At 43.4% G+C, this 16,343-nt stretch overlaps 1 protein-coding gene across 2 annotated transcripts in view; it reads right to left on the reverse strand.

Moving 5' to 3' along the window:
• CMTM4 (CKLF like MARVEL transmembrane domain containing 4) overlaps window positions 1-16,343 on the reverse strand; it is a 61,457-nt gene that overhangs the window by 19,211 nt on the left and 25,903 nt on the right. For both annotated transcript variants that reach the window (XR_010561899.1, XM_065416536.1), the window contains exon 2: window positions 3,578-3,754. Coding sequence is in view for 1 of the 2 variants with exons in the window: in XM_065416536.1 (XP_065272608.1) it covers window positions 3,578-3,754 (177 nt within the window). In the remaining variant the exon portion in view is untranslated. The remainder of the gene's footprint in view (window positions 1-3,577; window positions 3,755-16,343) is intronic.

Consider the following 16,343-nt stretch of genomic DNA (forward strand, 5'->3'; position numbering starts at 1 on the left):
GTCAGACTATAGAAAAAGCACCACAATATTTTCTCTGAGAAAAAGTGTGAAGCACACAATCTGCCACATGAACAAAATAAGGTTAATGTGTGTGTACAGCCTGTATTAGAAACACCAAAGATATTGCATCGCTGAATTGCACAAGACAAAAATCACTGTAGCCAGAAAGCACAGATAAAATTCTTCTTGTACTACAGGGGCATCCTAACTTTGCCCAAGCTTGCCAGGAGCTTGAAGACCTCAATTTGCATGCATACCAGAACAGCCTTGAGATATCCTAATTATTAAGATTGCAGCGTAGAATTCTCCAGACCACAGGTCCCAACAAACTATCCTGCAGGCACTTACCTCAACATGGAGAGCTGGGAAACAAAGATGGTCTTGGATTACTGGGAGTCAGCAATTTCCAGGTCTATTTGCAGCTCTGCCACAGATTTCCTGTGTAACCTTGGAAAAGTCATTTAACCCTTCTGAGGGTTTGTCTACACTTGCGGCACTGTGCTGTAGCGCTTAGTGAAGATGCTACCTACGCCAACGGGAGAGCTTCACCCATCTACATAGGTATTCCACCTCTCCAAGAGTGATGTAGTTATCCTGACATAAGTTGGTAGTGCAGACCAAGCCACAGCCTCAGTTTCCTCATTTACATAATGTGGGTAATAAAAAGTACTCATCTCACAAGAGTAGTAGTGCAAAGTTTACTTGGTGTTTATAAAACACACTGAAATACTTGAATGGAAAGTAGAAATGCTACTGAAGTATTACTGTATGTCTCTGTTGACCACACCTATGTAGTGATGCAAGGGCATCTGCAACCCACTCCATTTGTGACCTTCAGGCTGAGCTCTGGCCACTCAATACAGTACTGTATACCTTATACTGCACTAAAATAGTACTTATGGGCAGATAGACTTCAGCATAGAGTATTAAGACAAGAACTAGAAATTTGGTCAAAATACCCTAGTCAAATCTGTTGAATCACAATTTCATACAAGGTAGATCCATGCACTACACAGTCAGGTATTACTACAAGCTCTCCCATGTCAAACATTACTGTGTATGTATGAAAATCTGGGGGAAATATCTTCAGTAAGGATTCTTACTAAATCCAGTACTACATATCATAACTACTATATAATTGAGATTATACCTTTAAATTTGGGCAGATGGAATAAAGCCTTAAAATAAACCTTCTGTTCACTATTAGAACAGCAATAAAACAAACTTCAAAATAAATAAATAAATAAGATGAGTCCAAGTTACTTTCCCAGATCAAGTGAAAACCCAAACAACAAAATGCTCTATTTTTAGTTAAAAGATTTTAAATCCCTTCTTTTCAAAGACCTCTATCAGAGTCTTATGCTAGAGATGGATTTCTCATTCTGAGTACAACTGTATTTGTCATCGCTTGAACAGGGCTATTCAAACCAATAAGTACCAAGAGTGGTTGAAAGGACCTTGTAGTTAAACAGTTCAAATTTATTACATTATTTGAGGAGGGGAAGAGGGGGAAGGGAAGCCTCAGTCAACCTTCTCTACCCACGTGCATTCATGATACAGTTAAATTCCTCTTGCAAGCAGTAAAAGCACTAACATGCAGGGCCAAATCCCACCATTATTTACGCTTATCTATACAAAACCACTGAAGTCAATGGAGTTACATGGCTGTACACGAGGGCAGATCTGATCCACACATGCTGATTTCTTTCTATCAGAAAATTTTAAAAAAATAAAATAGATGTTTGGGCTTCTTCAAGAAGCAGTCTTTAGCTGAGTCATGAAGACTATCTGTACTACCCAGCAGTCATTGTCAGGCTTGCTTCACTGTAATATGCATAAAGCAACAGAGGGTCCTGTGGCACCTTTAAGACTAACAGAAGTATTGGGAGCATAAGCTTTCGTGGGTAAGAACCTCACTTCTTCAGATGCAAGAAGTGAGGTTCTTACCCACGAAAGCTTATGCTCCCAATACTTCTGTTAGTCTTAAAGGTGCCACAGGACCCTCTGTTGCTTTTTACAGATTCAGACTAACACGGCTACCCCTCTGATACTGTAATATGCATGAAATCTAGTATTTACCCTACATCCTAGGCAATAATGAGGTCATCATAAGCAGAGCTGCCAAGTCTTATTTATCACGTGACGTTCTCGTGCACTTGGCAGTGCTGCCCGACATTCCCACCTCACAGTGGAGACATCATGCATCCAGTTGGGCTACAAGAATGGCCTGCCATTGTTACTATTGACTGCCAGTGGCCACTGTGGTACAAGCAGCCAGCCATCTCCCCCTCTACTTGCTGAATCCAAACAGGGTAGGAGCAGTCAGGAGGAGCAGGCAGAGCAGAATGGAGACAGAAGATGAGGGGCCCAGGCACAAGCCCCATGTTTCCTCAACTTCCCTTCCCCCAAACACCTCATTCAGCTTCCTCCCCAGACATGCTTTCTCCATGCATTTATGCATCCCCAATTGCCAGGTTTTGTGCATCTCCATTTCCTACCACCAGCATGGTTCAGGACTGGGTGTGTTGACGTTTATGGATATATGAAAGTTGTTTGCAAATACGCAAATTTGTCTGTTAAGTAATTTGCACAAAATGTCACACACGGAGCAGCAAAAATCTGGCAGCTTTGCTAAGGTTAGGGATGGCTGATCCACTGGGACTGCACGCCTAAATGTACAACTACAACAGCAATTTATACTAGATTACAACAGTGCTGGTGGTAAGGCAGAACAGAGGCCAGAACAAAGGAGCATAGACTCATTTCCTCAGGTGAACTGCATACAGATATGTCCAAAAGTTAATACAGATGTAGGTGCTCAATGGATCTACATGCTGATCTACATGCTCATTTCAGGCAACCAAGTCTGAAAGTTAGCCTCATAGCAAGCAAGAAAATGAAGATACATCCAAAATGAATGAGAGTTCTGGCAATTCTTTCCCCACACCCACATTTCTTGTATTTGTGAACATGAGGACTGCTAGTCTATGTTTCTTATAGTCTCTAGGTATGTAACCAAGTCAACGGAGCTGACTTCTCCTTGTCGACAGTGCAATTTCCCCCCAAAACAACACAATGCTTGTGTTCATGTTTACAAGAGATTTAGCATATACCCTCACTCGGAGTGTCAAAAAACAGCAGCAGGTTATTACAAACATATTTGCCATACATTTCAACAACTGTTTGTATTGATTTTTAGATCTAATAAAATGGATTCCTAATTCTTTTTTTGGACAGCATTTCTCAAAGTTATACAATAAGAGTATTTTTGCCCACCTCAGCCATAAATAATAAATGTTGGCACTGCTAGAAAGGCTCTCTTTCAGAGGAGGAGAAATTGCTAGAAGACAATTCCAGATTTATTTAATTTAACATCCTATAATCTCATTATATTTCTAAAGACTCACTACGCCGTGGGTGTTCAAATTGGACATAAGTAAGATATATATTTTACTCAGTATACATAGCATTTATTCAGGATCTTAAATTTCAGTAAAAGACAGGCAGAGTTTAAAGAACAAACTTAAAATGTTTATTCAGCTATTTTTACAATATGAAAATTTGGATGAGAACTTACTGTAAGATTCCAGTTGATCTGTGGTATTCTTGTGTGAAGATTTAGACTGAACATAAGCAATAAAGCTCCAGTAACTACAAATGCACTACAGCTCACAAACTCAAAGAAATAAAGGCCTTCGCAAGGGGAGCATTCCATGATGGTCTCTATGCAGATGAATGCAATCAGTGCCAAAACCTAGGGAAAAAAACAAATGGAAAAAATATAAATAGATTTCCACATTTTGAAAATAGCCACAAGTATTCCTGAAATTTCCATTGGGAACATGATCAGTTTACTCTCAAGAATGTGCAATTTTAGTTTGGAATAGGGCACTATTTGAAAGCAAGAATAAAAGGAATTAGTGCAAGACTTTTTGGGTACTTCATGTATTACAAAACTTATAGTAACAAAATTATACTGATCTAAAGTCAACGTAGCCACTGGTCATGGGCTACCGAAAAAAGAACCCCCTTTCCTAAGCCCAACAGTATAAAGTGCAAACGATAAAGCAAACATTTTATTTCCTTTTTAAATTATTCATATGTCTTTTCAGAACTTGGAGAAAATATCCAACTGATTTTGCTTATAAGTGCCAACCACATCCAGATCAATACCATTTAAAAATGCCTTTTTCCATTACATTTATTTCAAGGGTCGGTCAACTTAGAAACGTAGTCAGTTTAAATAAAAATTTTAGAATAGCTTCAAATGTTCTCCACGGACCTCACCCCATTGTTATGATTTGAAAATTCCCTACTTCTGCAAATACTTAATTCCCCTCACCCCTCCTCCCCATCCTTTGTTGTTGAGTTACAGCCTCACATAAAGGAAAAAGAGTCTAAAGTCCTGATCCTGCAAATGCTTACACGCTTTAAACTTTGCGCAGGGAGCAGTCCCATTGAATTCAATGAAGGTGTAAAGTTAAGCACATGCGTAAGTCCTAAGTGTTTGCAAGACTGCAGGGGATAGAGTGAAATATACTCTGTAAAATGAACAAAACTAAAATATTAGAAAAAAGGAATCTCTCAGATAGCAGTCTTAACCATAATAGGTATAATTCAGATATAAATGCAATGTTCATGTTGACAATTCCCCTTTAAAAATAACTTGTGGGGAAAAAATTGGGCAGGTGCCTTCTTTGTTCTTTGTATGCTGTGAAAAATTTGGGAACTTTATCTGTACAAAGTAAGAATCCTGGTTTTACTATGAAGTTATTAGAAAATTGCTGTATCAGGGAAAGCCTCTATGTGAATGTGGAATCCACCCCTTGCTGACAAGGACTGTGTCCCAACAAGCCACAATGGAGAGTTGTTAACCTTAACAACTGCACTCTGACTGAACCACTGGTATGCTAAGGAGGCTGGCTGGAGCAGGGAGAAGCTATTTCTTTCAGCTTGTCTGCAGGGGGCTGAAGAAGTGAAGATGGAGAACACCAGCAGCAGAACAAAGGAACCAGGTGTTGGTAGGGGGCCACAAACTTGAGAGACTCTCTGAGGCCCGGACAGGAACTTTGGGGAGGAGAGGGGAAAGAGACAGGCAGGTTTTCATAGCAGGGAGTACTGTTTAACTGCAACTGGCCACAGTCAGAGAAAGCTGACCTAGAGGGAGGCTCCATGTCTCTGAAGGGAAGTCATAAGCTGGAGAGGAAGAATCCTGGTCACCCCAGAGGGCTCTTCCCAAGCCCAAAGAACACTTCAGAGCTGTGAAAAACCAGAGGCAGGGAAATGCCTAGAGTTGTGTTTATTATTTTACATGGATCTGTGTTTCTCATGCTATAAAGTAAAGAACAATGGTATTTTAGAATCCTGTGCCAAGTCTATCTGTGTCTGTTCACTTCACTATCACATGCCCCTGAAGAGGTAAACTTTAAACCCAGGGTTCCCACATGGCTAGAGTTCTGGGACAGAATATGTCTAAACTGCGAGGGAGTCTAAGGGGCCAGCACGGTCCCAGGAGCTAGGCAGTTGGTTCATGGGGTCTCAGTTCTCAGAATGGGGTGCTAGACAGAATCTGTACCCCAACAGCATGCCTAGAGACCCCACGCCAGGGACAGTGTCTGGACTCCATTCTGACTCTGGAGGCTAAAAGCACAGGGGGCCCAGTGAGGTGGATCCCCTCACAGCAGCCTGGTGAGTGTCCAACAGGAGTTCAGCCAGATCTGTGACATCTATAAAGGCAGCCTGAAGGATGTTCAATGTTGATTACCCACCTCACCCCCAAAAAAGGCGTTTCCCCCCCTGCTTCTCAGAAATTCTGTTTAGCCTGGAAGACTCTACAGTGACTGGAGAACTAGCAAGATAACATCACTAGAGTCCTAAGAGATGAAATTAAGCAACTATGGGGAGGTGGGAGTTTTTAGTCAGACTGTTTAAACTCTATTTATCTGTTAGTTTCTAAATGTAAAACACAAGGAGAAATATAACTTTCAAGCCTTCTTTATATATATCAAACAGCAAAGAGTATCAAAAGACTATTGCACCCATAACAGAAGGGAAAATTCTATCCCCACTGAACTTAATTGCAAAACTTCCAGAGACTTCAATGGGGCAATGCTGTGCATACAGTTCTCTTCCCATATTCTTACCCTAGACTCTAAACACTGAGTCAGTAATTACAACTTTGGCAAACACTATACAACTCTATTCCAAGCACACACTTTTCTCCTCTGGCCTGCCTCAAGGCTAGTATCACCAGTTTCATCAGTTCAGTCAGGCATGAGCAGGACTTAATCAGGCTAGCACTTTTTGAAGTGCTCTCCCATTTCAGCTCTCACAACAGTTTCTGTGAGGTCCTCACATCTGTTGTAGTTAGAAATGTTAAGTTAACCAGGGCAAGTCAGCTATGGGATCGTAGGACTTCTGCCAAAAGGAATGAACTGGTGAAAACAGAATTGTTCATGTCCAATATCCCTTCCTATACCGGTTTTAGATCTCCTAGATGATTTTCTGTAATTACGGCCTAATGCCTTTAGAGATTTAAAAAAAAGAAAAACATGAATATTTTATGTTCTGTTCTTTGTTCTTTCTCTATAGCTCCTCTAAAACATGATCCTTGATTAAGGTAGAGACTCACCTCTCCTCATCTGAGAAACCATATTGTGAGAGGAAAGATGGTCCAGTGCTTAGGGCACTAGCCGGGGACTCAGGAGACTGACTCAATTTTCTGCTTTGCCACAGACTTCCTGTGTGAAATTGGGCAAGTTCACTTAGTCTTTCTGGTTCCCAGTTCCCCATCTAAAACAGAAATAATAGGACTTCCCTCCCTCAAATGGATGTCCAGGGTAAACACACTAAAAATTGTATGATACTAATGTAATTAGGGGCACATAAGCACTTGTAGAATACATATATAAAACTAAAGAATTAAAGTTAGCCTAAGTTTAATTAAGAAAATAACATTTTCTCTTTATAGTATGTGGCCAGGAGGGAAAAGGTCCCAATCAGCAGGTAAATGAAGGCTGTGAGAATAGTAAGTATTACCTGTAGTATGGGAAGGATGTATGGTTCCAAAAGTAAAAGTAAAAGAACTGCAGTAAGAAGACAAAGAAAAACTATCTTAAATAAACAAGCTCAAACCTTACTACTGTTCTGCTGGTAAGCAAGGAGGGGGCGGGGGAGAGAGAAGATAAGAAAGGAAAGGCCCTGGGAAGAAAGGAGGCTGTGAATCTAGATTAAGACTGGAAAAAAGGGTAAATTGTCTCAAATTGGTTTTTTGCTGAAGTCAGTAGAGTAATTGGCAATGACATCACTTGTTTGTTAAAGGGTATAAAAGGTAAACTCTTAAAGGGGTTCATTGCTAATACCTGCCTGACCACGTTGGAGCCGACCAACATGGGTCTAAGCACCCCAGGTTTAGCCCGTTTGTAAGTATCTTGATCAAATGCTTATAAATATTTTGTTACTGTTTTGATGTAGTAAATTACTTATTAGTAAGGCTTTTTAGGCATATTTACAGCAATTGTATAAATACCGTTTGGCTTTTGGATTTAATGAAGGAATTTATGGTTACATTAGTGTTTGATGGTTTCCCGTATCAATATTAATAATTTCAAGGAAACTCATACTATGTCTTGTTTCTGTCTACTTCTTCATTGTGGTGTGACTATACATTTAGATTTAAAGAACAACATAGGCACTTACTAAGACACAACTCAATCCAACCCTTATGAACACAATCTCTCCATCACTACTACAAAAAGCACCTAAGCAAAAAAGTCCAGTCACAAAAAGTCACGATCAATTTCTGCTAGCTCGGGTATATCTACACATGTTGCAATCACAGGTATGTCTAAACAATATTTTTTAACTGAGCACAGTGTAAACAAACAGGTTAAAACACTGAATATAACTGCAAGGTTTGGGTCCAACCTTGACATTAAATAGCAAAAAGAAAACCTGTCAATCACAGTGGCTATATACAAAAGTCAAACGTTGATGTGAAGAGTCTGCTAAACTAAAAGCAGGATAGTCTGCCGGGAGGTGGCCTGATCTTGCATTAACAACACATAATAAAGTCTAACATTACTGTAAATAGCTGCCTCACAATTGACAGTAATTTGAATTACTAACTTCAAAGGAAGAGAGCCCTTTTATGAACCTTCAATTTATTCATGAGCATTAATATCAAGCTTTTGCAACTAAACTTGAGCTGTTAATTGGCTAACTTCTAAACTCTTTTAGAAGTTAGATTGAAAAGCCTCACACATCGTGATTTATATAACTGTAGTCCAAAAACAGCTCTAACAGCCTTTTAAAAATGCTCTCAAGTGTTTTATATTATAATAAATGTATTTTACAACATTCTCTAGATAGATTACAGTACATGATTCTGTGCAATTCTAACCCCATTCCTAAAGTATATACAATACATAATTGTGCCAGAGTAACCAAAAAAATTCGATAGGAGGAGCTAAAAACTGGGTCAGATTGATCATTACAACTGGCAACTACCGTGAAGCATATGGGGTCTTTTTGTTCTGCTGATGAACTGCTTTTCCCCTACATATTCATCTCAACAGTAAGCTTAAAAGGGAACCATCGCCTTATACAAAATTAGAGACAAACATAGGGTAAAAGAGACACCTAGCATGATGAATTTTGCACAAAATGTGTTAATTTCCTAGTCCTGAGTTATGATGGATAAGAAAGTACTAAAACTTTTGAGCAATTATTACGTGTAGACTGCACCTTATTATTCAATATAGGAGAAAGGGCATTTACCTGTGAGACACACTGCTGTAAGTAAAGTGCTATTCCTACATTAATGGACTGAAAGCAAAATCATGTGGCGTTAGCATAGTCATTTAAGCAAAATTTTATTGCATTAACTTGGAATTATGCATGTTTTCTTAGAGTGGGCCAACATTGATCTTTCTTGGAGGAAAAACATGATTAAAAATTGATAAAAAATAATTGCAACTGCTTCAGCTTAGGGTACAAACATTGAACATAAAATTAAAGGTGAGATTTTCAAAAGCATTCAAAATGTTGGCATAACTCTGCACCCACTTAATGGAATTTTACCACTGCCTTTAATGGAGGAAGCATTAGGCCAGGGGTCGGCAACGTTTGGCACGCGGCTCACCAGGGTAAGCACCCTGGCGGGCCGAGCCAGTTTATTTACCTGCTGACGCGGCAGGTTCGACTGATCGCGGCCCCCACTGGCCGCGGTTCGCCATCCCGGGCCAATGTGGGCAGCGGGAAGCCGCGGCCAGCACATCCCTCGCCCGCGCCGCTTTTCGGCGCCCCTATTGGCCCGGGACGGCGAACCGCGGCGAGTGGGGGCCGCGATCGGCCGAACCTGCCGCGTCAGCAGGTAAATAAACTGGCCCGGCCCGCCACGGTGCTTACCCTGGCGAGTCACGTGCCAAACGTTGCCGACTCCTGCATTAGGCCAACACCTAACCTGTGAAAAATCGGAGTATCCCTACTCTCAGATCCAGTGCATGTCAGCCATTACAGAGAAAGTCCTTCTGAGCCCCTGTACCCTTGGGCTGGACCATGCTCAATCACTTTGGAGATGATGCACATGCACTTTGGTCAGCACAAGAAGCTGCAAGAGGCTTGCACATGTTCAGTGAGAATGGAATCTTTCAAGATTTTAGCTGCTGAAAGTCAAAGAAGTCTCTAATGAGCACATGGAAACTGCAATTTTTCAAAGGCTTAAAACTTGGCCAAATTGGGCAGATTTTCATAGGGACGGCAAAAGGCACAACCCTAAAAAAAACCCAAAAAAACCATTCCCCGCCAAATTTAAAGTTTCTGCTCCAAAGCATGGGGTATTAGAGCTGTTCAAAGAAAAAGGTCACCAGAATTTTTTTTTTTTTTTTTTAAACATGGGCAAATCACTATTTCCCCCAGCCTTGTTTTAAAAAGCAGCTGAACCATTTTGCCTAAAATTTAAATAAATAAATAAATTCTGCCCGACATGAAAAATTTCAGTTCAAACTGTTAAAGATTAGCAAAGTTAAACACAACTGAAAAACAGTGTTGTATAATGGGAAATGTCAGGCAACATTAATAGGTAGTGCTACCAGCCCAGCCTGCAATAACGATAACAGGAATATAAAATGTCTTCATACACTTAGTTTTATAGAGAAGTTATTGGAGAATAAAAATGTAAGGATTAAGCTACAAAGAAAGTGGAGAGGAAAATTTTAAAGGAAAGTACATTATTGGGCAGAGGGTTCTTTCAAGCTTCTTTTACCCCCTTCAGGCAGAAATCTTGTGTTTTTCAGTAGAGAGCCAGATGATTTTGAAGCTATGTTAGGGTATGTCTACACTACGAAATTAGGTCGAATTTATAGAAGCCGGTTTTATAGAAATCGGTTTTATACAGTCGATTGTGTGTGTCCCCACATAAAATGCTCTAAGTGCATTAAGTCGGCGGACCGCGACCACAGTACCGAGGCTAGCGTCGACTTCCGGAGCGTTGCACTGTGGGTAGCTATCCCACAGTTCCCGCAGTCTCCGCCGCCCATTGGAATTCTGGGTTGAGATCCCAATGCCTGATCATGCAAAAACAGTGTCGCGGGGGGTTCTGGGTACATGTCGTCAGGCCCCTCCCCCTCCGTCAGAGCAACGGCAGACAATTGATTCACGCCTTTTTACCTGGGTTACCTGTGCAGACAACATACCACGGCAAGCATGGAGTCCGCTCAGCTCAGCTCACCGTCACCATATGTCATCTGGGTGCCGGCAGACGTGGTACTGCATTGCTATACAGCAGCAGCTCCTTGCCTTTTGGCAGTAGATGGTGTATTACGACTGGTATCCATCGTCGTCTTATTCCTCAGTGAGTTCGGTCAGAGGCACCTGGGCAGACATGTTTTGTCTCCTGGAGACTCAGTCCTGCCGGCAGTCCTATTGAACCGTCTTGACGATGATGGCTAGCAGTCGTAGTACAGCATCTTCTGCCAAGCACCCAGAAGATGCCGATGGCTATCAGTCATGCTGCACCGTCTGCTGCCAGCTTAAGATGTAAAAAATAGATGGACCAGATTTGTTCTGTATTCATTTGCTTCCCCCTCCCTCCGTGAAATCAACAGCCTGCTAAACCCAGGGTTTTGAGTTCAGTCTTTGGGGGGGCCATTCTGTGTGACAGTTGTTTGTGTTTCTCCCTGATGCACAGCCACCTTTGTTGATTTTAATTCCCTGTACCTGTAAGCCATGTCGTCACTCGCCCCCCTCCCTCCCTCCCTCCCTCCGACAATAGTTTCGCGCCTTTTTTCAGCCCAGACGCCATAGCACTGGGATCATGGAGCCCACTCAGATCACCGCGGCAATTATGAGCACTATGAACACCACGTGCATTGTCCTGGAGTATATGCAGAGCCAGAACATGCCAAAGCAAAACCAGGCAAGGAGGCGATTGCAGCGCAGCGACGAGAGTGATGAGGAAATTGACATGGACATAGACCTCTCACAAAGTACAGGTCCCAGCAATGTGCAAATCATGGTGTTACTGGGGCAGGTTCATGGCGTGGAACGCCGATTCTGGGCCCGGGAAACAAGCACAGACTGGTGGGACCGCATCGTGTTGCAGGTGTGGGACGATTCCCAGTGGCTGCGAAACTTTCGCATGCGTAAGGGCACTTTCATGGAACTTTGTGACTTGCTTTCCCCTGCCCTGAAGCGCCAGAATACCAGGATGAGAGCAACCCTCACAGTTGAGAAGTGAGTGGCGATAGTCCTGTGGAAGCTTGCAACGCCAGACAGCTACCGGTTAGTCGGGAATCAATTTGGAGTGGGCAAATCTACTGTGGGGGCTGCTGTGATCCAAGTAGCCAACGCAATCAAAGACCTGCCAGTATCAAGGGTAGTGACTCTGGGAAACTTGCAGGTCATAGTGGATGGCTTTGCTGCAGTGGGATTCCCTAACTGTGGTGGGGCGATAGACGGAACCCATATCCCTATCTTGTCACCGAAGCACCAAGCCAGCGAGTACATAAACCGAAAAGGGTACTTTTCAATGCTGCTGCAAGCCCTGGTGGATCACAAGGGACGCTTCACTAACATCAACGTGGGATGGCTGGGAAAGGTACATGATGCTCGCGTCTTCAGGAACTCTGGTCTGTTTCAAAAGCTGGAGGAAGGGACTTTCTTCCCGGACCAGAAAATAACCGTTGGGGATGTTGAAATGCCTATCGTGATCCTTGGGGACCCAGCCTACCCCTTAATGCCATGGCTCATATAGCTGTACACAGGCAGCCTGGACAGTAGTCAGGACCTGTTCAACTACAGGCTGAGCAAGTGCCGAATGGTGGTGGAATGTGCATTTGGACGTTTAAAAGCGCGCTGGCGCAGTTTACTGATTCGGATAGACCTCAGTGAAGCCAATATTCCAATTGTTATTGCTGCTTGCTGTGCGCTCCACAATATCTGCGAGAGTAAGGGGGAGACATTTATGGCAGGGTGGGAGGTTGAGGCAAATCGCCTGGCCGCTGATTACGCACAGCCAGACACCAGGGCGGTTAGAAGAGTACAGCAGGACGCGGTGCGCATCAGAGAAGCTTTGAAAACCAGTTTTGTGACTGGCCAGGCTACGGTGTGAAACTTCTGTTTGTTTTTCCTTGATGAACCCTCCGCCCCGCCCCCCCGGTTCACTCTACTTCCCTGTAAACTAACCACCCTCCCCTCCCCCCTTCGAGCACCGCTTGCAGAGGCAATAAAGTCATTGTTACTTCACATTCATGCATTCTTTATTAATTCATCACACAACTAGGGGGATAACTGCCAAGGTAGCCCGGGAGGGGTGGGGGAGGAGGGAAGGAAAAGGACACACTGCAGTTTAAAACTTTAAAACTTTAACACTTCTTGAAGGCCAGCCTTCTGATGCTTGGGCAATCATCTGGGGTGGAGTGACTGGGTGGCCGTAGGCCCCCCCACCGCGTTCTTGGGCGTCTGGGTGAGGAGGCTATGGAACTTGGGGAGGAGGGCTGTTGGTTACACAGGGGCTGTAGCGGCGGTCTCTGCTCCTGCTGCCTTTCCTGCAGCTCAATCATACGCTGGAGCATATAAGTTTGATGCTCCAGCAGCCACAGCATCGACTCTTGCCTTCTGTCTGCAAGCTGACGCCACCTATTCTCTTCAGCCCGCCACTTGCTCTCTTCAGCCCGCGATTCAGCTCGCCACCTCTCCTCTCGTTCATATTGTGCTTTTTTGCACTCTGACATTGACTGCCTCCACGCATTCTGCTGTGCTCTGTCAGCGTGGGAGGACATCTGGAGCTCCGAGAACATATCATCCCGAGTCCGCCGTTTTCTCCTTCTAATCTTCACTAGCGTATGCGAAGGAGAAACATTTGCAGCTGGTGGAGGAAATGGGAGAAGTGGTTAAAAAAGACACATTTTAGAGAACAATGGGTACACTCTTTCACGTTAAATTTTGCTGTTCACATTACACAGCACATGTGCTTTTGTTACAAGGTCGCATTTTTCCTCTTATATTGAGGGCCTGCCGGTTTGGTGTGAGAGATCACTCACGCAGTGCCAGGCAACAGATTTCGGCTTGCAGGCAGCCATGGTAAGCCACAGTCTTTTGGCTTTTTTAACCTTCTTAACATGTGGGAATGGTTTCAAACAGTAGCGCCCTCATTTCTCATACCAAGCACCCGTTGGGTTGGCCATTTAAAATGGGTTTGCAATGTAAAAGGAGGGGCTGCGGTTTCCGGGTTAACATGCAGCACAAACCCAACTCTCCCCCCCCCCCCACAATTCTCTGGGAAGATCACTTCACCCCTCCCCCCCACCGCGTGGCTAACAGCGGGGAACATTTCTGTTCAGCCGAGCAGGAACAGGCACCTCTGAATGTCCCCTTAATAAAATCACCCCATTTCAACCAGGTGACCGTGAATGATATCACTCTCCTGAGGATAACAAAGAGAGATAAGGAATGGATGTTGTCTGCATGCCAGCAAACACCGGGACCATACGCTGCCATGCTTTGTTATGCAATGATTCCAGACTACGTGCTACTGGCCTGGCGTGGTAAAATGTCCTACCATGGCAGACGGGATAAGGCAGCCCTCCCCAGAAACCTTTTGCAAAGGCTTTGGGAGTACATGAAGGAGAGCTTTCTGGAGATGTCCCTGGAGGATTTCCGCTCCATCCCCATACACGTTAACAGACTTTTCCAGTAGCTGTACTGGCCGCGATTGCCAGGGCAAATTAATCATTAAACACGCTTGCTTTTAAACCATGTGTAATATTTACAAAGGTACACTCACCAGAGGTCCCTTGTGTGCCCTCAGGGTCTGGGAGCACGCCTTGGGTGAGTTCGGGGTTACTGGTTCCAGGTCCAGGGTGATAAACATATCCTGGCTGTTGGGGAAACCGGTTTCTCCGCTTCCTTGCTGTGAGCTATCTTCCTCGTACCCCCTTCCCTGTTGCGTGATTCTCCATTGATGGAGTCAAAGCACATGGTTGGGGTAGTGGTGGCTGCACCCCCTAGCATGGCATGCAGCTCCGCGTAGAAGCGGCATGTTTGCGGCTCTGCCCCGGACCTTCCGTTTGCCTCTCTGGCTTTGTGGTAGGCTTGCTTTAGCTCCTTAATTTTCACACAGCACTGCTGTGCGTCCCTGTTATGGCCTCTGTCCTTCATGGCCTTTGAGACTTTTTCTAATATTTTGCCATTTCATTTACTACTATGGAGTTCAGCTAGCACTGATTCGTCTCCCCATATGGCGAGCAGATCCCGTACCTCCCGTTCGGTCCATGCTGGAGCTCTTTTGCGATCCTGGGACTCCATCATGGTTACCTGTGCTGATGAGCTCTGCGTGGTCACCTGTGCTCTCCACGCTGGGCAAACAGGAAATGAAATTCAAAAGTTCGCGGGGCTTTTCCTGTCTACCTGGTCAGTGCATCTGAGTTGAGAGTGCTGTCCAGAGCGGTCACAATGAAGCACTGTGGGATAGCTCCCGGAGGCCAATAACGTCGAATTCCATCCACACTACCCCAAATCCGACCCGCAAAGGCCGATTTTAGCGCTAATCCCCTCGTCGGAGGTGGAGTAAAGAAACCGGTTTAAAGGGCCCTTTAAGTCGAAAAAAAGGGCTTCGTCGTGTGGACGTGTCCAGGCTTAATTCGATTTAATGCTGCTAAATTCGACCTAAACTCGTAGTGTAGACCAGGCCTGCGTCTATGGGCAGGTCTACACTACAGCCGGAATCAACGCTCTGAGATCGATCCACCTGCGGTCAATTTAGCAGGTCTACTAAAGACCCGCAAATCAACAGATCGCTTTTCAGTTGACCCCTGTACTCTACCCCCGATGAGAAGAGTAAGGTAAGTCGACAGGAGATTTTCTTCCGTCAACCCCCCGCGGTGTAGACCCTGTGGTAACTTGACCTAAAGTACGTCGACTCCAGCTACGTTATTCACATAGCTGGAGTTGCGTAGCGTAGGTTGACTTTCCGCAGTAGTGTAGACATAGCCTATGACTGCCAGACTGTACAGTGCTCAGCTCTGCCCAACACGAAGACTGGTTGCTGCAATAAAACTGCAGCTTTCATTCTATTTTGCAGTGGGTTTCATTATGTAGGGTTTTTAAAATGCTGGACTCTCAGCATAGAAGAAAATTACTCTTAGCAAAGGAGTCAAATGCCCTATGGCCAAGTAAATGGATTACAATTGCGTCAGTTACGCATACACATACATTTTAAATACAATAATTGATTTTGTCTTAAGTGAAATAATAAAACCTGTAGCAACAGACACCAAACTTGAACAGGAGCTTTTTGAAGATTATTGACGACACATTTTCCTATCAATGATAAAATTTACTGTGTGCTTTATTTTTGCGTATCAAACAACTTAAGCACTAAAAATAAAGGCTGGTTCTGTAATGAAAACAGACAAAGTAAAAAGCGAGTTTTCCTGTTTATCTAAAAGCACCACAGAAAGCCTTATTGTCTGGTTAAATGACATAATTGCACACGATTTCAGAAAAACCACAAAATGGTCAGCATTTTTTCTGCCTGAAAAATACCCACAAAATTTTAGTAATACTGTCACACTACCAAGACATTTTTTTATTTCCAGACTGTTTAGATTAGTGGTACAGTACAATACATACATACAGTATACAAGGAATAAATTGCTTTTACAAAACTTTAAAAACATTTTAAAAAAAATTAACTTTTTCTTGTATTCAAATATAGATATATTGTTTTCATTTTACTTGACCCAGTGGTCCTAACTCAATGCATGAAATCAAGTCTCACTCCTTGTAAAGCACATGCATTCCCCACATCTAAAACAGCAGGCACAAACATGAATATTTTGGAT

Source organism: Emys orbicularis, chromosome 14, assembly GCF_028017835.1.
Source record: "Emys orbicularis isolate rEmyOrb1 chromosome 14, rEmyOrb1.hap1, whole genome shotgun sequence".
Classification (NCBI taxonomy): Eukaryota; Metazoa; Chordata; order Testudines; family Emydidae; genus Emys; species Emys orbicularis.